General features: G+C 47.0%; 1 protein-coding gene and 1 pseudogene across 1 annotated transcript in view; one reads left to right on the forward strand and one right to left on the reverse strand.

Moving 5' to 3' along the window:
- Positions 1-2,246, forward strand: part of LOC121046801 — a 47,689-nt gene extending 45,443 nt beyond the window's left edge. Inside the window, exon 2 of the mRNA XM_040501448.1 lies at positions 1,995-2,246. Within this exon, the coding sequence (XP_040357382.1) occupies positions 1,995-2,246 (252 nt within the window). The remainder of the gene's footprint in view (positions 1-1,994) is intronic.
- Positions 2,247-2,490: 244 nt separating this feature from the next.
- On the reverse strand, positions 2,491-24,692 carry LOC121837280 (annotated as a pseudogene).

The following is a 24,692-nucleotide window of genomic DNA, read 5'->3' on the forward strand; positions in this document are numbered from 1 at the left end:
AAGGTCAGTACACGAGACCTCTCTTGCCAAGGCGACGCAAGCGGACACGACCGGTCAACCGCTCGCGTCGCGTTCTCATGTTTAAACAAATTAAAATGCTACTCTGGACCAAAAAAAAACTCGTTTTCTTTTCTAAAGTTACATCATTTCGTGTGTGAAATAAAAGTTTTTACTGTATCTTGGTGGCGTCGCAAGCGCGAGATGCTTGGGCTTTTGCGTCGCGGCGGAGAAACGCTATTCTAAAATTCTTCTGCGTCGCGTGCGCTAATACAAGCGCTAAATTTAGCGCTAGCGTGCGCTAAAATTGCGTACGTTATTCTAAAACTCCCTACTAACTCTAGAGGAAAAGGTCCGTCATTTTCCCATGCATTCTGGCTGCCGCAAGCGGCGGAGTATGCAGGCCATGCAGGCAGACCCTCGGGGTCCCACATGGTTACCAACTGCCTTCGATTACACAGATATATCATCACAGCAGTTTCATGACCAACAATCCACGAACTTATCGGTGGAAAGATATTCGCGTTCCTTTCTAAGCTTTCTTTTTGCATAGCACGCAGATGTACGGCCTCCCGTCAACACTAAACTAAACCAGATAACCGGCTTCGGTTATCTGGTTTAGTTTTGTATTTCCGGGCGCGGGTGCGGCCGCTCCCGGAAATACGAAACCGCGCAACTACCAGATTTTCGAGATTTCGACAGAAGGGAAGTTAACGCAGCGTAATGAGTATGCTGCTTTTTATAAACCTTAGAATAGCTCAAAATTTTTTTTGCAACGTTAAATTATCACTGTTTATATTGCTGAGAGTTTTCAGTCTTCGCGATTACCATTGCGACAGCCATCCTTCAGCTGGCAACATTGGTTTCTTTCTCTCGTCTTCTGTCGCTCTCTTTCGCGATCTTTCACTCGGGACCCAGGATGTCGGCGCGCGGGATTTGCCACTCCTCCTCACCCACCTTTACCCCCCTGCTTCAACGGTCGTCCGTCGCGTTCCTTTCTTCGAAGCTTTTTCCTGCGGGTTGAGTCACGTGACAAGAAGGCTGGAGGAATCAACTAGAACAACTCCAGAAGCGAGTAGGTTTTTGGACGCCGAGGGTCGGAAGTTCAACTCTCGAGTGAGATCGAGCACATTTTGGAATACAACACAACCGCGGCCTGGTGTGTGAACGAGAACGTTGCTTATCGATTGTCGGTGCTGTCATTCCGTACAGATGTTGTTTTTCCGCAGTTTGACGGAAAACTGGATGTGAAAGTGTCCATATTTGAGTTTCTGCAAGGATGACTACGAAAGCGTGGACTATACAGCGAATCGATGGGAAGATCTCGCTCCTCGACGGCATAGCAGGGTGAGAACTTTTTAATTTTTATGATCGTGGTTTCGTTTCTTAGTTTTTACTTTTCGCTGAATGCATGCTTGGGAGTGACTTGGTTGTGGCCTGGAAGCAACATATTCAAATGCTGGCGCTACTTGTAGGTGCAGAACTAAATAAAAATGACTTGATTTATGAGTTCAGGTTGGAATGTTTTTGCAAGGTATGCAAGTGATAGGTTATCGCGGTTGCAACCAGTACGTCAATTAAAAAGGAAAAAAAACAAAAAAAACAGAAGTACATTGTGTTGTTTCTGCGTATCCTCATCGGAGCGCAGAAACGATCCGCTACAACTAACTAGTAAGACCTATATTTTAGCGGGTCTCTGAGCCGTAGTTTGGAGTGCACGCCAGCCGGAATATGGTTCATTGACCAGTTTACTTATCCATACACCAGAGCCATATACTAACAATTTAGCTGGTGCTCCTTCAGGCTCCCCAAGGAATCCCACCACACACCAGGAAGCTCTATGGGGCATATTATTATTATTATTATTATTTATTATTATTATTATTATTGTTATTATTTTCTGTACCTGATATGTGATTGTGCAGTAAGCATTATTATTATTATTATATTATTATTATTATTACTCCCAGGACGATCACATTGCTTTCTCCGCACAGCTGGCATCAGTCAACCAAAAGCTTGATGTGCTCCTGAGCTTAAAGGAAAGCGTCGATACCCTTCTAACACTACCTGCCAAGGTCGACGCTGTATTGGCACTAAAGCCCACTGTGGAGTGGCTACAGACTACCGTAAAAGAAGTTGAGGAGTCTGTTACTTTTATCAACGCGCAGTATGACTCTATGGTAGTGGAAGCTGCAGCTCAGAAACAACTAACACAGGACCTCAGAGCGGAAGTCGGGGCACTCTAGGCCACAGCAACCGAGCAAGCAGCCACCATACGCCAGCTTCAAGCAGAAATGAACGACGCAGACCAGCAGTGTCGTCTAAAAAACTTAGAAATTCAAGGTTTGCTATGAACCCCAAAGGAAAATCTCGGTGAGACTCTAAGTGACCTAGCTTCCAAGATCGGCATCTCGCACTTCAAGCCTTTCGGATGTTGTCTGTGCTCGGCGTCTGCCATCCAAAAAGGCAGAAAAACCTGACAATGCCCCGTCAATCCTGGTGAGCTTTGCGTCGGTTGCTCTGAAGGAGCAGTGGATGGGGTGTCGTGGCCGACTGCGGAGCCTCCACCGTGTCGGCACTCTTCCCAATGTGTTCCTGAATGAAAACCTCACCCGTGCCAACCGCGAGTTGTTTTGGATGGCTAGGAACAGGGGGAAAGAGACGGAATACAAATTCATCTGGACAAAAAACGCTCAAATCTATGCAAAGAAAAATGCAGACTCAGCTCCCTTACGGATTAATTCTGTAGGGGATATCGCCAAGATTATGTAAGGTATGAGCAGTAACTTTTCGCAGTTTAGTCGTTTTCAAGCATTTAAGTCACTAATAGACAAACCAGAGGGGAAAAGTTTTATTTGCTTACATGTGAACATCCGGAGCATCCGTAAGCACTGGGATCATTTTCGAGTAATTGTTCGCAATGTAATGTTTCATGTCGACGCATTCATTTGGACAGAAATTAATCTCCCCGAATCTATGCTTGGTCAATATGCCCTCAAAGATTACAACCAATTTTTTTCAATACGACCTAAGCGCAGTGGTGGTGGCATCGCTGCTTTTATCCATCAAAGGTGGCAAGTTTCTCCCCTTGATTTAGTTTTTTCTCATGCTGAATCCCTCCACTCAAACTTGAAAATAACGCTTTTTCGCTATCTGTTCTTTGTTTCTACAGGCCACCTTCAGAAAATGCTAGAATGTTTCTAGATGAGCTAGACTTAACTCTCTCCTCTTTATCCTCCATGCAACACCTCTGCATTATAGGCGACCTTAATATAGACGTATCGAAGACAACGACACCAATCGCATGTGACTACTTAAATATTTTATCGAACCTTGGTTTGGAATGCGTTATTGACGCCACTACTCGAGAAGAATTTCTAGGAACAAACCTCGTCTCTACTTGTATTGACCACATTTGCATTCGGGCACCAAGCGATCGTGTTGACAGCGCTGTAATTCTTGAAAAGTTGGCGGATCACTACTTTGTTTCCTGTTGGATAACACACACTTCGACCTCTGAACCTCAGTCTAACATTATCAGAGAGGTCCGGATTATTGACATTGTCTCTTTCGACAAAGCTGTTGCCTCTTATGACTGGGATGGCTTTTTGGGCTCCGCTCGTGGCGTTGATCTGTATACAGAATTTGTTCAGGTTTTTAACTCCTTCACTGACGCTGCCAAATGAACTGTTACCTTAAAGAAGCGCAGACCCCATCACGAATGGTTGACTTACGATATCATTAAGAAAATTAAAGAAAAAGACGTTTTGTGGAGCCGATGTCGGAAGTCTCCTCATAATGCAAATTTTCAAATTGAATTTCGGCAGGTCAGAAATTGCGTGAACGCTGCCATTCGTTCTGCAAAGCGACGATATTTTAAATTAAAGTTTGAAGAATACAAGCTTAACTCATCCAAAGCATGGTCACTGATTAACCAATTTCGAGGTACTGGGGCTAAACAATCTATCGACCAAACTCTTGAAAATAATTTTGGTTCACTCACCTCGTCGTTAGCAGATGAATTTAATGCCTTCTTTGGTAAATATACTGGTGTGACTCAAGCCGCTGTTGACAAACGATGTACTCTGGCTGATACATCTCTAGCGTCAGCTTTTCTTCCTCCGTTAACTGATGCCGATCTTTACTCTCTTTTGTTTAGTTTCAAAGCCAACGAGTCACCCGGTGCTGATGGTATTCGCACAAATGATCTTCAACGGAATTTCGCTAAGATTAAGAAGGTTCTCCTAGTTATGTTGAATGACTTCATTACGAGCGCTAAAATACCCGATGGTCTTAAGGTTGCCATTGTACGACCTCTCTTCAAAGGGGGTGCGCGAACAAAAATTGAAAATTATCGTCCCATTTCGATTTTACCAATCTTAGGGCAAATGCTTGAAAAACACCTTCTTCAGTCGATGAACGGCTTTATAGATAAACATGACATTATTTCACCCACCCAATATGGTTTTGTGGCTGGGAGAGGCACCCAACCGGCTCTTGAGGATTTCTCAGATTACCCTTACTCAACGTTTGATAATAATATGTTCACTTGTGCGCTCTTCCTGGATATATCTAAGCCTTCGACACTGTCAGTTATCAATTACTTCTAAAAAAATTACAACGCTTAGGTTTTCGGGTCCGTTTTATTCTTTATTAGAGAATTTTCTAACTAATCGTTCTCAATTTGTCTTAACTGGGAAATTCAGAAGCTCTCTCCTTTCTTTAAAAGCGGGGGTACCTCAAGGATCTGTTCTTTCACCTCTACTCTTTAATATCTTTGTCAATGATATGTCTCGCGCTATCAATGGCTGCAAGATCTATCAGTACGCTGATGGCACCCTCCTTACTTTGCGTCATATTAATTTCCCTTCTGCAGTCAACATTCTCCAGACGAATGCCACCCATCTAATAGACTGGTTTGCGGATAACCTTCTTGACATCAACAGCTCTAAAACAAAGCTTGTTTGCTTCCGCAATCCCCTTAAAAGACGCCAAGCTACTCTCAGGTTTATTCTCCATTCCTAATGCTGCCATCCGTGTAACTGTGACCCGATCAAATCTGTTAACAACGTGAAATATTTGGGTGTTCATTTTTATTTCGACATGTCCTGTAACACTCATATGCCCTACTTATGCGGTAAACTACGAACTATATCTTGTATGCTCTATAACACACGGATGTTTATGCCCGTCAATGTTCGGTTTTTGTTAGTCCACGCGCTTGCCTACAGTGTGCTACGGTACGGAATCAGTGTTTGGTATCTGCTCAGGCCGCTGGCAGGCAAAAGTTAACACTATTTTAAGAGGCATACTGAAAAACATCCTCTACAATACGCCTCTTTCTGCCACTGCCGACGTTTTTGAAAGCCTTCAACTGCCGAATTTCCGCTCACTTTTTATTGAGACCGTCCTCCTTCGCAATGTTTGGAGCAGTGATTACAACACACCGCTACATTCGTCCCGCACATTACGCAGCTCTCCTCGATTTGTAGTGCCACGTTGTTGCACCCGCTATGGTAAATGCTCGCCCGAATCTTATGTGCCACGCGTCTTCAACGCCCTCCCGGACTATATTTATGATATCACATCACTGAAAACTAAAAAAAGAACTCAAGTGTCTTTACCTTGATAGTATTTAGTGCCTACTCCGTGTGCGTTTATGACGATCCTGATGGTGCTGGTTGCTATAGCTACCGCAGATTCGAAATGTTGCCTCTTCTTTTTCTATTTTATATTTCGGTCTTCGTGCATTCTGTTACACTTTATTTGGGACTCGCGTCTGTAAGTGTTAATTCTATTTACGTTGTTACATTCATTTGTACATTGCTTTCGTATCCTGTATTTTTTTTTTGTAATTAGTACTCTGTGTTACAATCCGGAAGGGGGGAGGGGGGGAAGGGTTTGGGGCGGGTAAGGGGGGTGTGGAATGTTTTATTATCTTTCAGTTCTCATTTTGAAGGTAATGTCCTCACCTTACCACTTCAGTGGACTTTTCTAATTTTTTTTTTTTAGGGTGTCATTAGACAAACCCTTTGCTGGCTTTGATGTGCCCGCAAACATATCTGTCTTTAATAGTCCCACTGAGTCAATAAAATGTATGTATGTCTGTATGTATGTATTATTATAGCGCATTCGGCACATCAAATTCAAGAATAATTTTGATGTTTGTGATCAAAAATACCAGATTGAAACACTGCCAGTGTGTTCTCTCAAATACAGAACCCTTCAGCTGCACTTTAAAGAAGAGCATTATTTTTTTATGTTTTGTATTTTTATAACCATTTTCGATTACATTACCTTTCTTTGGATTATTTTGATTTCCCCCTTTTTCGTTCTATTTCCTGCAGAAGCGGTCAAATACACATCATGGATGCTGCTTTGATGGACTCTGGCTACTGTACGGCCTCCATGGGACAAGCTGAAAACTAAAAACTTAAAAGAGTGTTTCGGAATGTATAGGCAACTGGCTTGCTTCTAATATCACGTGTCTACAAGGCACATTTACGAAGATGAAAACAAAATACTGCTGAGGAGCACACTGTCAACGATCACTACAGCTAGCAAGGATGGAAACCACGAAGATCTTTCCAAGCGAGCGGATACTTGACGCCCTACCTGCAACGTGGTATACCTGCAATGTCGCCCTGGGCTGTGAAAATTGCGACTGTGAAAATGAACATACGAGTGAGCTCATTTTAAAACACGTGTTGCAAGAAAATGCACAAGCATTTTGTTGTGACATGTTTGCAGCAAAATGAATGTTCGCATTAATGCCAAGAATGCCAAACAAAAGAAATGAAAAGCTGAAACTTTGCAATCAAAGACACTTGCTGCCAACCATCACGGATGTCAAGAAGCGAACTCAGACCAAGGAAGAGTATGTCTGACGCCTGTGATGATGAACCTATCGTGAGTTCAAGCTGAAGCATCTGTTGGACTGCAATGAAAACATTCAGCTGAGAAACCTTTCTTGCAAGATGACAACAATATCATAAGCGCCAGGCAGCGTCTAAAAAAAAGAAAGCTATGGGGTCAAGGTTAGACAAATTAGTTCCTGTCCGGCCAGCAACATGCTTGCGCTTCATCCTCATGCAAAGGCAACTGCTCTCTGAAGTCGGTGAATCTGTGTGTGTGTGTGTGTGTGTGTGTGTGTGTGTGTGTGTGTGTGTGTGTGTGTGTGCGTGTGCGTGTGCGCGTGCGTGTGCGTGTGCGTGCGTGTGTGTATGTGTGTGTGTGTGTGTGTGTGTGTGTGTGTGTGTGTGTGTGTGTGTGTGTGTGTGTGTGTGTGTGTGTAGATAGTCGGTGTCCTTGTAACAGTCTCTGGGGTATCTAGTGCTGCTACAGTGTAAATGTGAACAGGCTGCACAGATATTGTGTGCCTCGGTGTCACGAAATCTACAGCATCTAAGATGCATGTGTATAAATGTTTTTCAAGACGGATATTATCAGAACTTATGGATACCAGGAGGCTCGTTTCGCAGTGTTCAAAGGTGACCAATTTCTTATTTATGACTCTCTTCTGTATTGTAAATGCAAGCAACTTTGAATATGAAGCTCCCATGCCCACTTCTGTTTGTGTACAAAACTTGTTTTCAGCCTCCTTAACTGTGCCGTTTCGCAGACTCTGTACTGTAGAAGTACATCAGCATATGGGGCAACGCTCGGGTATTACGGTACTTTTTTTTTTTTGCAAATATAAAGTTTTTACATTATGCCAGTGCCAAGAAATAGGTCACAGGTGTTTTTTTCGATGTAGTAACCAGATAGGTTGCTTGCTGCAGAACAAGTACTATATTTGAACAAGCAGAGTGCATTGAATTGCTGAACCTGTGCAGGTTTATTACAGGTCTAAGAACAGTTCGTCAAAATATGTGCAATACATTTTTCAAACTATGTGCAATACATTTTTCAAACCAGCACATCACAATTGTAGAATTTTATTACTTTTATACTTGTCTGGCAATTCGCGTCCCGTTGCTGTTGCATCAGGTGTCCCTAAGGGCAGTGTACTCGGGCTTTTTCTTGTTTCTAATATATATCAATGACCTACCATCAATTAAATCGACAATTAGACTTTTCGCTGATGCTTGAGTTATTTACCGGAAAATTAATACACCTATAGTGATCACACAATTGTCCAAGACGATTTAGGTACAATATCACAATGGTGTTCCCTATGGCAGATGAATATTTACACATGTCAATGCAAAGAAATGTCCGTAATTAAGTCCTCCATTAAAACACCAACTCGGTACTCGTCGTTACTTTCCCAACCACTAGAACAATCATTGTCGTTCAAGTATTTGGGCGTGTATTTTACAGACTCATTATCCTGGATTGAGAAAATAAAAAATAGCGCACTAAAAACACTTGGTTTGGGAAAAAGCCATTTGTATGAGAAAATTCTTGTGTTCAATAAACACATGAATCACACAAGATATATAATAACCATATAAAAACTATATGCGAACTATATAAGATACATAAGAAACTTCTTACAAGTTTCCTATAAGTTCTTATATAGTTCTTATGTTTCTTATATGGCACTTATATATCTTTTATGATTCATATGTGTATTGGACACAGAAATTCCTCATACAAATTAGATTTTTCAGTAGGGATCTAGCTCCCATCAAGACAAAACTACTCGCATACAAAACATTTATCCTCCCAAGAATAGAATATGCAAGCATAATTTGGAATCCACACCTAAGTTACCTAATCTCGAGGCTCGAATCTTCAGAACAAAGCAGCCAGTATTATATGCAATGATTATTCATCCAAAACTAGTGTCTCCGCTTTAAAAGCTAGAATAAATCTTCCTAATCTAGAAAGAAGACAAAAAAAGCCCAATTGTTTTGTTTTTTTAAGATTTATATTACTCACATTCCAATTTTCAATCTATTTAGTGCTGGGCTGCCAATTTTATATCATCCATATTAAATAATTCCTGCAAGATTGAACCATTTCAGTGCCGTACTTACACTTTCCTCTTTTCTTCCTTAGTACTTTGCAACACTGACTGTAACAAACTACCTGGCGATATTGTAATGTGAGATAACCCCTTTTCATTTAAAAAGAAGTCCATCAATTTGTGTAACTGAACCTTGATTTGTAAAACTGCATCATAACAATAACCTGCTAATAAGCCGGTTTTTCTTTTTTTTTTGTGTGTGTGTGACATTTTTTTGTTTCTGTATATTTTTTTATATTTAATTACTTTTTTGTTTTTTATTTTTGAATCCCCCCTGATGTAATGCGTCTTTAGATGCCTTTGAGGTTAATAAAATTAAATGACACGAATGCCTCTGCATCATTTATAAAATTATTACTTTAGTTCATTTTATCTGGTCCTACTACTTCGATTATTGTCATTTCATAGAGATTCTTTTTTTATACAACTCCCATGTCGTTCAGAAATAATTACACCACCCTGTTTATCGCTTAAAAAATAACACGTCTGTGTCAAGATATCTTCTTGTATTTCACTACAATAATTGTAGGTTATAATAATTTTCCTGCGTTTTAAAATTGGTTCTTTAAATCACTCAGCGTTCACAGCTCTCATGTTAGCTCATAAAAAATAAATAGTGCGAAAACCCGCGTTTCTACGACGTAAGAGCTACGCGCGAAGCCTTCAGCGCGGCGCTCGTCAGCCGCTGCCGTGACGTCACTGGAGGCGTGTGCTGGCCTTCTCCTCTAGGTAGTGTTGGCCGAACGCCTCGGGCGTAACTTGCGGCGGCGGCGCAGCGCGATGGCGCACAGGTCTTCCTCGTGACTAGTGGCCGTCCCCGCAGCCGCCAACTACGAATTCGTTCCGCGCCATAAATATAGCTTTTTTTTTTTTTCGTTCATTGTAAGTTTGTTTTACCGCATCCTTTTGCCGTTCATGCTGTTTATATAAAAAAAATATATTTTGCATGTGACCTTTAGGGGAACAAAAGCCGCGCGCCCTACATACAGAAGCAAAGTTATCGTGAGTGCTTTGGTTTTTACCAATTTATACAGGGTGTGCGCGCCACTTCCGGCTACCAATGCAAAGTCAGTTGCCTAGAAAGGAGTAGTTGGTTCACTCGCCCGCGAAACCGGCCTGGGCGAGGGGACCCGCTAACGTGAAAAAAAAGCAGAGGGAAGCGGTGGCGCTGTAGTCGACATCCCCTGAACAATCTCGCTGGCCGTGAACTGCCAGCGTGCTGCGGTCGCTCCAAGTTCGCGGCCTTTCATTTAATTTGAGGAGCATCCGCTTTTTGACGGTGCGAACATGTTGCGCATACACAACTATGAAACCCGAGATGAAAAATTAAAACAAAAACGGTCAAGGCAACGAATCGCAAACGCAGCGGGGGAATTTATTGAACAGAAAGCGCGAGTTGATACAGTTCAAGCAAAATATAGGGGGGGGGGGGGGGGGGGGAAGACGTGCCAAAGCTTAGAGTGTTTACAAGCGCTAATCCGGCTGCCGCCCCCCCCCCCCCCCCCCCCGAGCTAACATATATTCCTACTTTTGACAGAACCCCCGTAATTTTCTTACTTCCATCCGCTTATCATCAAACAAGCAAGAAGTCAGGGCAGTGGAGAGAAACAGATAAACTTAAAATAAACTCCTCTGCCCATTAATACCAACGATCGTATGTCTCCCGTAAAGCTGGACGTATACATGAATACACTGTTCAATATGTTTGGCAAGGCACTTTCCGCAACGCAAACGTGTCTGTTTCGATCTACCAGAATTTTGGGCCCCTTTTCTTCATGATTAATTAGACAGATTAAGTGAGCTGAGGAATTCGTCTCTGCAGAAGGGAAATATTACATCGGTGTCATCATTGAAAGGGAACGGAAGGACAAGTCCTTATCCGTGCTCCAGACCGACTAGGCTGGATAATTGTTACCGGTCCCGAAGGGTACAAAAAATACCTTTGATATGTAAAGAAAGTCATTAATTGCTGTTTCAAAATGTTTTGGAGAAAAGAAAGGAAAAAAAGAAGACAATTTGGTAGTAAAACGGTAAGTGTGTACGATTTTGAGCGACGATGAAATAACTTAACATGGAAAAGGGTACATGTCTTCTTTCACCGCGAAGATTTTGTATAAAAGTTCAAGGCCACAGTCAGTGTTTTTTCTCCGAGTGGTAATTGACAAAAATCGCTCATAGCACCTTTCTTTTTTTTCTTACGATAACGAAAGGGAGACATTGGAGACAAACAAACAGCACAGGCTTTCGCGCGTTGTCTTGTTTTTGCAGTTTTTATATGTAATTGTCTGGGGGGGGGGGGGGGGGTATGTTTCTATGGAAGAGAATCAGTCTACTCGAGACTGATCTTTCTCCCCTTCATCAAAACGCTTGAACCTTCGTGTATTTAGGCATAAAAGAACTTTATTATTATAGGACAGAAGCATGTTATAGACAATTTCCTAGATTGCCCAAGTACGAGGAAGCGTGCGCGTGCTAGCATTTCCAAAATAACTTTTCAAAGAAAACAAAAAACAACATGCACGCGCGTTTTTCAACGCCTTATTTTGGTTATTTACCTACTTTAAATATTTGTGTGCGTATAAAGAGAACGCGCGCTTGTACTCACATTACCAGCATGCTGCTCAATATGGGTAGGTTGGCAAAAGGTATACATCAATATTTACAAGTCCTCTGCCCCAGCGTCCGATCTTCTCATCCCAGTACGCGCGCAAGTTCGTCGCCTCGGAAAGTGAGCAAATCACGCGCCATAGGCACGAACACTAAAAATTCAACCGGCCAGGAGCCCTTTTTTTGCAAATGTCCATATTTAACAGAGTGAAGAACATTCTGGGGACGTAATTTGGTCCTTTTCGAAGCTCGGGCTAGCATCTTGTAGCCAAAACCCTTGATCTGGTTGCTCCATAGGCCAAACGAGCTACTTGTTAACAGGTGTTTGGCGGAGAATATCGTTGCAGTGTGAACCTGCAACGTGGTAAACACAGTTGCTGCAGAACGCGATTACAATTTTCTTATGCCACAGAAGAGCGACGCGCGGTTAATATACCACATGGCCGGCTATTAGCGGCGAAATTGTGGTGGCGCCCTCCTGCGGTTCCCCTTTGTGACGTCATTACCTTGCAAACAACAAGTTCGATGGTGTTTGTAAATAGCATAGTGGAAGCTTGAAATCATTGCGCTCTCAAAGGAACACTTCCAACACCGTCAAAATTAAAATTCTTTCATTCCTCTTATTTCCGTCGATGATATACCCTTTCCGACGTCATAAGTCAGCGTTCGGCCAATCGTGGAAGGCCGACCACAGCGACGCTTTCGGTCGCGCTCGTCGCCAATGCTGCCAGAAAGAAAGTTCGGCGCTCCTCCTGAAGACCTTCGAGTCTGTAGGCTCCTTATCATTCACTCGCTCGTGCGGCAAGGAAGGCCCCCTATTAGCGGCGAGATGTTTCGGTGGTGCCCTCGTTTGGTTACCTTTCGTGGCGTCATTACCTTGTGAACAACAAGCTTGATGGTGCTTGTAATGAGCATAGTGGAAGCCTGAAATCATAGCGCACTCAAAGGAACACTGCCAACACCGTCAAAATTGAAGTTCTTACATTCCTCTTATTTCCGTCGATGAGAAATCCTTTGGTGACGTCATAGTCAGCATTCGGCCAATTGTGGTGGGCCGACCACAGCGGCACTTTCGATCGCTCTCGTCGCCAATACCCAGCGACACCACTCTAAACGTTTGTCGAACGGCTTGAAAATATCTTCGCAGCGTGCTTTAGTCAGTTTATAGTACAGAGAAAAAAAAAGCATATTAGATTTTCTCACTATGATCCAGTCGAAGTTCCCACAAAGCCTAGAACTAGAATGTCCAGCTCATAGCATCAAGCTGTGCGCAGATTTTCTCAGCTTTTCGATCTACACCCGCTCGCACTGTTCCACCAAAGCACTATATCAGGCAAGAGCTGCGAAACGCCTGGAAATGAAGCACTTGAAGATGAGGCGCGTAACATGACTCCGGTAAGGGGCGAAACTTGTGCGCAATAAAAGCTTTTTTTTTTCAATTTTCACGACTAATTTTTGGTGCATTCGTTTTTATGTTTCTTGTACGATTTCTTTTTTCGTGTGTGTTGTTTGTTTTAATATAAAAAAGGACTTCCTTTTGTATCACCCTGGATTATGATGTCCCCCAATTTGCCACTCGTGGGGTGTAATTAATAAAAAAAAACAGATGCTTAACTGACTTAAAATATCCTGGCGGGCTAGTTTGTTATACATACTAAATTATAAATAGCGCTAGGACGAGGACAGACGAAGAAGTGGACAGGACAGGCGCTAACTCACAACTGACGGTTTTATATTCAATAATAATAATCTTTATTTTGTTGGGTGTCCAAAAACAGCACAAGGCCTAAATAGTGGTACACCGCTCGTCATCAAGGATAATTGCAGGCAACAAAACAAGGTCGTGACTATGTACAAATAATTGACTCAAGCCTATGTCGAAAAACAATCAGGTCGCTAAAGATATCTACAGCAGATTGATCCAGTTTGTTAAATTCAAGTTGCATTCTTGTTAGTGGTGACGCGACATTCAAAGCAGACGGGTAAAAAGGACTTTGAAATCGATTGGACCGCAAGGGAGCGTGAAAACAGACAGTGCTTAACAAAAGTGGTGAGTCAACAGCACCGTTTACAACCTTATGTAAAAACATTAGATCACGTAATCGTCTTCTATCGAGTAACGTACACAACCCAAGTTTTTTAAGTAATTGTTCGTAGCTTGTGGGATTTCCCTTGCTGCTACCCGTCTCGGAGAATGACACAGCACACCGGTTCAACAACACGTAAACATTTAATGACCGCTATCACCTGCGCCGCGATCCCAACAGCCCCCGCGTATCCGCTGCGACGGCCTTTTATCAGCGGCGGAGCGCCGCTCGCGTGGCCAGTTGCCCTTGGCCCCCTCGTGGCCAAGATGACCACTTATGATTGTCGGAGGGGCAGCCTGGGCCAACCGCTTGGAATCGCCAGGTTGCCCACACATCTCCCCCCTTCCAAAAACGAAAACAGAGGACGTCTTTGATGGTCTTCGGGGGGGCCTTCCTTCTTGGTCAGCAAGGGTCTTCTCAGATGAGCGAGCACGGGTCCGACGTCAGTACTTCCGGACAGTACCGATGCAGCCATGGGGGGTGGTCTGATGATGGGAGCTGCGTCGCCGCTGTCTGGCACGAGGAACTAGAAATTAAAAACAACATGAGGCCATGGCGCGGTAGGAAAAAGTAGCCGCGCACACGAAAGATGCCTGTCCCACTGTGCATGCGGGAGCGCGGACCATTTCTCTTCCCCCCCCCCCAAAACACCGAAGAGGGCATGAAGATAATACGCTTAGAACTCGTGCTACTCCCGGTCGTCTTCACCGCCGTCTCAAGTTGTACCGCGGTAGAGACGGTGTGGAATCTTCCGAGAGGTGGTCCGGATAGTCGTCATCTGGAACCTGCGACACATCTACCTCCTCGGGTTCATAGAAAGCTTTTAGGTCGGCGACATGAATAGACCCGCACACTTCACCAGATTCACAATGCACCAGCTCATAAGACAGGTTGGAGAGCTTGCTACTAACACGGTAGGGGCCATCCCACCTCTTTGCTAAAGAGGCCGTGAAGCCTCTAGCAGCATCACTCAGCGGATGAGTTCGCCTCAGTACCAGATCTCCTACCTTGAACTGCAGATTTCGCCTCCCCTTGTTGTACTGGTTTGCCTGCTGCAGTCTCGAGACGTCGAGGCTCTCTCGAGCTTCACGCAGGTTCTCCGTGAAACGCTTCCGGAGATCTTCTGCGAACTGCGTGGTTGTGCGCTGCGTGCTTGCAGGATCTGTGCAAAGGAGGCCGTTTCCCAGGGGAAACACGAGCTCTTTTCCAAAGTTAAGTTGGGCCGGAGTAAAACCCGTGGACCGGTTGATTGTTGTGCGGGTAGCGAATGCCATTTCTGCTAATTTCGCGTCCCAGTCTTTGTGTCGCTCTGTATGCGATACAAGCATCTGCTTCAGGTTACGGTTCACTCTTTCCGTGATATTCGCCTGTGGATGGTAGGGCGAAGTCCGTTTGTGCCGTATGCCTAGCGCCTTACACGCATCCACGAACACCTTGCTAACAAAATAAGAAGCGTTGTCTGTAATAAGCGTTGCGGCAAAGCCAAAGCGCGCGAACGTCTCGAGAAGACAGTCCCAGATTTTCTTAGAGTCTAGTTTGCGCAAAGGAAACATTTCGACCCATTTTGTGAAATGGTCGGTCACTACTAGCAAATACTGATTGCCGCGTGGACTACGGGGAAAGGGACCGACAACGTCGCAGGCAACACACTCCCAGGGGTACTTGCTTTTGACCGACTGCATTAAACCTGGTGGTTGGCCTCCTCGGGGTTTTGCCTTCTGACAAACCGGGCAGCTACGAGCGTACCTCATCACATCCTGCCTCATACCTGGCCACGTTGCAATTTGGGACAACTTTTCGTACGTTTTGCTCCCACTGCTGTGGCCTGCCAAGGCGGGATCATGCATATATCTTATAAATGACTTACGCAGTTTACGTGGTATTACAGACCGGAATGGCGGGCCGCTGGACCCATCGTCCGCCTGGGGGATGTATCGCAGCAGGATGCCGTCGCTGCTGAGCAGGTATGAGTCCAAGTCTCTGGGATTCCCAGCGTCGGCTGAGTTTTCTTCTGCCAGCTGGTGCATCACCTTCTGACAAAGTCCATCGGACAGCTGGGCCGCTCGGAGCTCCTCTCTGCTCACCAGGGTTCCCCACCGCGACTCTGGTGTGATGGGCGCCGCATTGGCCAGTGCCACCAAGTCGGGATCCACCTGCATTTCCTGCCCGAGAAGTGGAGCACGGGACAACGCATCTGCAACGTGGTTAGCCACTCCACGCTTGTACTCGATTGTGTATTTGTAGCGCTGGAGCGAAAGGGCCCATCGAGCGAGTCGTCCTGCAGGGTTTTGAAGCCCTTTGAGCCACGAGAGAGCCATGTGGTCAGTTTGAATGCTAAACGAAGCGCCGTCAAGGTACATGTCAAACTTCTTAAGCGCAAAAATAATTGCCAGGCACTCTTTTTCGGTTGTTGAGTAGTTTCGCTCCGCTCCGGTTAACGTATGACTGGCGAAAGCTACGGGACGAAGAACGCTGTCATGTTCCTGCAGAAGGACTGCTCCTAATCCGTAATCGCTTGCGTCGGTCTGCAAGACGAACGGACGATTCAAGTCGGGCAGGTTTAAACACGCGTTTTCAGTCACAGCCCTTGAAAGACACGCGAATGCGGTTTGCTGCTCTTGCCCCCAGCACCATTTCGTTTTTTTGCGGAGCAATCGGTTCAGGGGTTCAGTTATCTCAGCGCATTGCGGAATAAAATCTCTATAAAACGCAATCATCCCGAGATATCTCTGTAGGCTTTTGACGTCATAAGGGGGTGGGTACTCCGTTATTGCGCGCAGCTTATCTTCATTCGGCCGCAGCGTTCCGTTATCCACAACAAATCCGAGAAGGTTGATTACAGGCGATGCCAACTGGACTTTATCTGGATGAATCGTAAGGCCGGCTTGACGCATTCGTTCGAGTATGATCTGAAGGTGCACGAGATGCTCCTCGAATGTTCGTGAAAAGACCACTACGTCATCCATGTACGCCATCGCAAACTCGTACTTCGCGTCACCGAGGACAACGTCCATTAGGCGTTGAAAGCTGGCGGGAGAGTTGGACAAACCAAAGGGAAGGCGAGTGAATTCGAACAACCCCCTATGGCAAATGAATGCGGTCTTCTTTACATCAGCCGGATGAACTTCGATTTGAAGAAATCCGCGGCTGCAATCGAGGGTTGTGAAAACAGTCGCGTTTCCAAGGGCATACATTACTGAGGAAATACTAGGAAACGGGTAACTGTCTCTGACTGACACTTCATTTAGGCGCCTGTAATCAACACAAAGCCTTGCTGTGCCGTTCTTCTTTGGAGCAAGGACTACCGGGGAAGCCCACGGGCTTTTTGACTGACGTACTGCGCCTGTGTCGATCATTTCCAATAGCGCCGCATCAAGAAGTTCGCGCTTGTGAGCACTTATGGGTCTCGGATTGCACCTCCGGGGAGGTGCATCCTTGGTTTCGATGCGGTGCTGTAGGAGATCGGTTTTCCCAGGTCTTTCCGTGAACATCGGCGAGAAGGGTTCCAGCAGTTGCTGGAGCTGCTTCTGTTTGTCTTCACCGGAACACTTTTGCACGGCTTTGAGCACGCTGTCTGGAAGTAAAGGCATCTGCCCGGCAAAGTTTAACGGGAACGCTTGGCCGCGAATACAATCCTGCCGTCTGGTAAACGGCGTTAATTTCGTTTCGCCACCCAACCAATATCCAGCCTGGGCAAAGTCGAGCAAAACCCGCTCCGCTGCAATAAAATCTCTACCAAGGATCATGGGCACCGGCAGTTCTGGGAGGTATACGAACCGTTGTCTTCGTTTTCTACCATGAAAGGAAATTCGTAACCTGACTGCGCCGGCAGCAGGCAGTACGGACCCCGATGCTACTTGCAATTTCACGTTTGCTGACCGAAGATGTATCTTTCTCTTGTTACATTCCGCAAATACTGCATCCCCAATAAGCGATATGTTTGCTCCAGTATCTAAAAGAGCGGCTACTGGCATACCTAGTACATTCACAGTCATACGAGGTTCAAGAGACTTGGGTGTAGATTCGATTCTACTCACAGCTGGGATGAGCAATGTCGGTTCCTCGTTTAGTGAGGTTGTTCCTACCCCCGTCGGCTGGTGCGAGTCCATTAGCGGCCGGCCATCCAGAGCGACCATCCTTGGTGTTGAGAACTTCAAAGCGGCTCTGACGCTGGGGATCGTGCCGGCCTTTGGCTGAAAGGGAATCGCATTAGGGTCCAACTCAAATGCAGTTGCTTCGGGTAGCGTAGGACCGGGAACAGTGGAAGCTATACGCCCGGGGATCAGTGCAAAGGCAGACGCGCCGGGAGTCTCATGACCGAGAATTTTGTGAGCTGGCCGCCCGGGTGTCACTGCAACAGCAGGCACGCCGGGAGTCTCAAGACCGCGAACGGTGTGAGCTGGGCGCCCGGGTGTCGGTGTGAAAGCCGACACGCCGGGAGTCTCACGGCGAAGAGTGTTATGAGCTAGCCGCCCGGATGTCTGTGCAAAAGGAGACACGCCGGGAGTCTCAAGACCGCGAACGGTGTGAGCTGGGCGCCCGGGTGTCGGTGTGAAAGCCGACACGCCGGGAGTCTCATGACGGAGAATGTTGTGAGCTGGCCGCCCGGGTGTCACTGCAACAGCAGGCACGCCGGGAGTCTCAAGACCGCGAACGGTGTGAGCTGGGCGCCCGGGTGTCGGTGTGAAAGCCGACACGCCGGGAGTCTCATGACGGAGAGTGTTGTGAGCTGGCCGCCCGGGTGTCACTGCAACAGCAGGCACGCCGGGAGTCTCAAGACCGCGAACGGTGTGAGCTGGGCGCCCGGGTGTCGGTGTGAAAGCCGACACGCCGGGAGTCTCACGACGAAGAGTGGAAGTGTTATGAGCTGGCCGCCCGGTTGTCGATGCGAGAGCAGACACGCCGGGAGTCTCAAGACCGCGAACGGTGTGAGCTGGGCGCCCGGGTGTCGGTGTGAAAGCCGACACGCCGGGAGTCTCATGACGGGGAGTGAAAGTGTTATGAGCTGGCCGCCCGGTTGTCGATGCGAGAGCAGACACGCCGGGAGTCTCAAGACCGCGAGCGGTGTGAGCTGGGCGCCCGGTTGTCGACGCGAACGCGGACACGCCGGGAGTCTCATGACGGAAAGTGTTGTGAGCTGGCCGCCCGGTTGTCGATGCACGAGCAGACACGCCGGGAGTCTCAACACCGCGAACGGTGTGAGCTGGGCGCCCGGGTGTCCATGGAAAATCGGACACGCCGGGAGTCTCACAACGAGGAGTGTTATGAGGAAGAAAAAGTGATAGAGGGCCACCGAGGGTCGATAGAAAAGCGTCAGTCCCCGGAGCCCGTGTGAGCCTCCGGGAGGCCCGGAGGCGGCTGCGGCGACTCGATCTCGTGGATTGTGTTTTTGACGCGGCCGGCGGAGAGTAGAAATTTCTTACCACCGCCGGCCGTAGCCGTTTCCCTGTGTCTGAGGCGGCCGCTGCCGTTCGCTGCAGTCCCGGTGTATGTGTCCTGGCTGGTCGCATCGAAAACAACGGGGCGTGACCCGCCCGTCGGCTTCGTGCGGTGTCCCGCTCTCTTTTGCCTCTCCCGAGCTCCGCGTTACCGGTCCAGAGGACAAGAACTCATCTTGACCAATGGAGGGGCTGTAGCGTTGTGATTGCGTGCCTTCGTAACCGCTGCACCTCCGTGATTCGTATGCACGAGGATCTAGGGTTCGTGATTCGTATGCACGAGGATCTGGGGTTCGGGGGACGGGCGCCTGATTGGAATCGTCTTGTTCTCTCTCGACTCTATGTGCACGTGCGTTTCCAGACCACGCAAATGATGGTTCCAGAGTCATGTTCTGCGGTGGAGGGGGTCGGTATCTTAGTTCCGCGAGGATGTCGGCCTGGATGGTGATTGCCTCCCGTGCCATCTCGTCTAAATTCGTAAAGGTACGTCCCCTGAGATGGGGATGGAAACGCGGGTGGCTTTGGCGGATGGCGCGTTGTACTTTCTCCGCGTCCGGTGCCGCGGCGTCGGCGATATCGTACAGGCCCTGGAGAGCCCTTACAAACTCAATAAGTGACTCTTCCGGGTGCTGTGTGCGCGCGCGCAGCTCGTCTTTAATCCGCACGCTGTAATCCGGAGGCAGGAACTCCGTCCTAAATCGTGCCTCAAAATCTGACATACTTGTGAATTTAGTTTGTCTTTGCCTCCACAGTGCTGCACTGTCTGTCAGTGCAACCGGCAAAAGGCGGGTGAGGATGGTTTCGTCGTCAATTCCCGACGCAGCTTGGTAGTCCCGCAGTTCCGAGACGAACATCGCAACTGACTTTCTATCTGCGTACCCCGAAAAAACCGGAACGCTAAGCGAGAGCCTTAGGAAGTCCCTGGGGGGCGTACTTCCAGCAGGAGTGGGTCTTGAGCGCATCATCTGCTCTCGTTGTATGTTAAGAAGCATGGTCATGGCCACTCTTAGTTCTGCTAGACCACCCTCTAATGATGCGTCTACCGGGACTGAGACTGCAGGCTTAGCGTCTGGTTTTATGTCACTGGCGGCGTTATCCGCGAGTGCACCGAGCGTCAAAAGGTCGTCCTCACTCACGTTTCTGTCGGCGTCCTCTGTAGACGACATCGTGTTGTAGTGGAGACTTGCGCAGGTCGATGAACGTGGGCTTCCGAAGAAACGCCCCCTCAACTTTGGGCAAACTCAGGAACGCAAAATTGACTATGTAAAACGTAAGAACGAACCCAGTTTGCTGCCATCCTCCCAGACGAGCAGCATATCACGTCTGGACGCCAGTGTGGGATTTCCCTTGCTGCTACCCGTCTCGGAGAATGACACAGCACACCGGTTCAACAACACGTAAACATTTAATGACCGCTATCGCCTGCGCCGCGATCCCAACAGCCCCCGCGCATCCGCTGCGACGGCCTTTTATCAGCGGCGGAGCGCCGCTCGCGTGGCCAGTTGCCCTTGGCCCCCTCGTGGCCAAGATGACCACTTATGATTGTCGGAGGGGCAGCCTGGGCCAACCGCTTGGAATCGCCAGGTTGCCCACAAGCTGTAGTAGCAAGTACGGTCGAAATATCTGTCGTAAATTATGCCTATGAAGCGTTTTTGAACACGCTCAATACAGCATGATGCAGTGAGGTTAATGCAGTTCCATACAGAAGAAGCATACTCCAGCTTCGTACGCACTAGGCAACAAAATAAACGCACAAGACAAACAGGCGAAGAAAACTTTCTCGTGAAACGAGATATCGCCCCAAGGTTTCTAAAAGAGGCGTTGCAGATAGTTAAAACGTGATGATTAAAATTTAACGATGAATCAATAAAAATTCCAAGATCACGAATGACGGAGACTCGGGTGATGACGCTGCCACCTATTGTGTAGGAAAATGCAAGCGAATCACGCTTTCTAGTGAGAGACATTGTTCTTGTTTTTTGTTCGTTCAGTGGAAGATAATTCTTTGCACACCACTGTGAAATTTGCAATGCGTCCTCCTGAAGAAGTACGCAATCGGAGTGAGATTGTACACGTCGAAACAGTTTGATGTCATCCGCATACAAGAGCACTTTTGAATTTTTCGCACAGAGCGAAATGTCATTCACAAACATAAAAAATAATAGTGGACCCAGGTTGCTTCCTTGGGGTACTCCAGAAGGCGATGAAAAAAAAGTGAAAGCCGTTTACAAATCCCTGTAAAGCCGAATTGGAGCGCAGCTCTTGAGGAGGAGGAGTGAAGGGTACTGAGGGGAGGGTAGACCCCTCCTCCTCCCCTCATTCTTTAATATGCTCCGGGGGGGCGGTCACGTGACCTCGGGGGGGGGGGTGTCACGTGACTTCGGGGAGGGGGGTCACGTGACCTCGGGGGGTCACGTGACCTCAGAGGGGTCACGTGACCTCAGAGGGGTCACGTGACCTGGGGGTCACGTGGGGGTCACCTTGGGGTCACGTGACCTTGAGATGACCTTGGGAGGGGTCACGTGACCTTGGGGGTCACGTGACCTTGGGGAGGAGACCACGTGACCTCGGGGGTCACGTGACCTCAGAGGGGTCACGTGACTTGGGGGTCACGTGACCTTCAAAGGGTCACGTGGGGTCTTGGGGTCACGTGACCTTGAGATGACCTTGGGAGGGGTCACGTGACCTCGAGGGGTCACGTGACCTTGGGAGACGTGGGGTCACGTGACCTTGAGATGACCTTGGGAGGGGTCACGTGACCTGGAGGGGTCACGTGACCTTGGGGGTCACGTGACCTTGGGATGACCTTGGTTACGCCGACGGCGACGCCGACGGCGACGGTGACGGCGGCGACGACGCCGCTCAAGCCGGGAACGGGCCCCTAAGAGCTGCGCTCTAAAATAATCGGACATGGATCCTGACACACGAACATAATTTGTACGACATGTAAGATAACTTTTGAACCATTGGCAGTATGTCAAGCACAAACCATAGCTATCTAGTTTCGTCAGAAGTGTGCTGTGATTAACCTTGTCGAATGCCTTCGTCATATCAAAGTATATTACGTCGGCTTGCTCGCGGTTGCAAACCAATGGAACGGCATAATCTAAAAAAGAGCATAGATTGGTTTCAACCGACTTACCCTTCAGAAATCCATGTTGTTCTGGGTTCATTTTATGTCTAAAGTGCCTGTACAGACGTTTATGCATTATCATTTCAAAAACTTTGGAAAAACTGCACAACAATGAAACGGGACGATAGTTGTTTACAGTACTAGGGTCCCCTGCTTTATGAATCGGAACAACAACAGAGCGTTTCCAGATAGAAGGAAATATTCCTGAATGTATCGATAAATTAAATATGTGTAATAAGACAGGAGTTAGCAGTTCGGCACACCCTTTCACAATAAAACTTGGAATTCCATCTGAACCAGCAGACAGCTTCGATTTCATATTACGAATGCTTTCCCTGATTTCAGGTTCGTCAATTGGGATAAAAGACAGAAAATCAGATGTGCCATGGCACGTCGCGTTATTGTCAGGGACAGATGCTGATGAAAAACATGATTTAAAATGCTCAGCAAACATGTTGGCAATTTCAATTGAATCACACGTATAGCCAGAACTATTTCGCATGGGTGCCACGCTACTATTCTGCTTCTTTTTTGTCGGTACATATTTCCAAAAGTTTTGAGGCTTGGCGTTCATGTCAGACTCAAGCCCATGCAAATGTGCACTTTCGTCTTTTTTAAAAAGCCATTTTGCCAAAGCACGACACTCACTAAATTTTGCGTACCACTTGTCCAATCCCGACCTTTTAAAAAGACGGTGATAATGAAGCTTACGTCTCAAGCAACTTCTTAATTCCTTTGAGAACCACGCAGGGTACTTGTTTAGTCTCAAAACACGTTTAGGCACGAAGTCATTTATCGCGCTCGAGACCACTTCTGTAAGTGCCTCAGCAGCTGAATCAGCGCACTTGTTATTCAGGATAGGTTTCCAGTCATAGCACTGAAAGTACTTGTACATATTCAAGTAATCGCCACTGCTGTACAGTAAGTACTCATAGCTGCATAGGGCCTGTTCACGCAGCGGAAAACAAAATGACACAGCGAAAGGCGGATGGAAATGGTCAACACGTGTTAAGGGGTCAGTGATTGGCGAAATATAGTTGATTGGAGTAGAAACTAATACAAGGTCAAGCACATTTCCCGCTGAATTCTGGATGGTGTTACGTTGTTCAAACCCATTAAAATAAATAAAGTCAAACAGGCTCGAAGCTTTCAGGCTGGTGACATCGCTCGTAATCAAGTTACAATTGGCCAGCCAGTCAATTCCAGGTAGATTAAAATCCCCATATATATGCACACGAAACTTTGTCACGTCTAGCTTCCCTTCTAAATCCCTAAAATGACGTGCAAAAACGTCCGAGCTAAGGTGTGGCGGAAAGTAGTAGTTACCTATTAAAAAATTAAGCCCATCACGGCACGTCACCTCGATCCATACACATTCCGAGTACAATTCAAGATCGTACCTTCTCCTTGCACACAGAGAAGTGTCAACGGCCGTTAAAACACCTCCCCCATATCGCTGTCGCGTGGCGGCATAATCTCGGTCTTTCCGAAATACTGAATAACACGGAGGAAAATACTGAGAGCTGGGGATAGTGTCCTCGAGCCACGTTTCAGTAAGGGAGATGATAGTGTACGAATTACCTATAACTCCGGACAAGAACTCGGATGACTTCGTCCTAAGACCACGAACATTCTGGTAATAAAGCGTGCACTCCATGGTACCTGATTATGCGTTTACATCGACCGAGGTGTCCGTGTCCGAGAGTTCTTTAAGAAGGCCGAAAAAAGGGCGAAAAAGGCACCTTGCCGGCCAAATGTCAGGTGTGTTGATTTCGTCAAAGTCATCGTTCTCGATTAATACATGAAAAGAGGCGTAACTATCATGTTTAGTTGCAAGCTTGGTGCACTTCATCCACTTGCCTTTGAGAACACCAGCCAGGGATTCCATAATGTCCGATTCAGTCGTATGTGGATTCAACCGGGAAATGAAGAGCGCTCGACGTCTTGGTTGGCGCGGCACGCAGCTCAGCTTGCTGACGGTGTTCCTTCCTTCGGTAGGCTTGACCCTTTTCTTTCGCGTGAATGTCTGGAATCCTTCGGCGTCCACGTCATTCCTCTTTGGTTCAGGTTGAGTGGCCGTTGCCAAATTTGAGCGTTGTGGTAAACGAAAGGGTTTAGTTGATTGTCTGCCAATACCATCATCGTCGGTGTTTGTTGTAGACTTGCTCGGATTTTTCAAGGCAGCAGCGAAGTTACTTGATTGTCTAGCTGGCAAACCTTGCACTTCCAACGGTGTGCTCGCTTTGCGCAGCAGTTCCGTGTTTTCCGAAAGCCGCAGACGCAATGCCTCGTTGTCTGCTTTTAGCATTTTCACGTCTTTCGCTAGTGCATCGATTTTGTTGCAAAGCTGGGCAACAAGCATGTGAAGACTGACCTCGGTAACGGACGATTCATGGTTGGCGTGCGAACCAGTTTCTTCCATTGAAATGGACGAGTGGGCGTCACCAACCTTC

The sequence above is a fragment of the Ixodes scapularis genome, unplaced genomic scaffold (assembly GCF_016920785.2).
Source record: "Ixodes scapularis isolate PalLabHiFi unplaced genomic scaffold, ASM1692078v2 PGA_scaffold3__209_contigs__length_174095766, whole genome shotgun sequence".
In the NCBI taxonomy this organism is placed as follows: Eukaryota; Metazoa; Arthropoda; class Arachnida; order Ixodida; family Ixodidae; genus Ixodes; species Ixodes scapularis.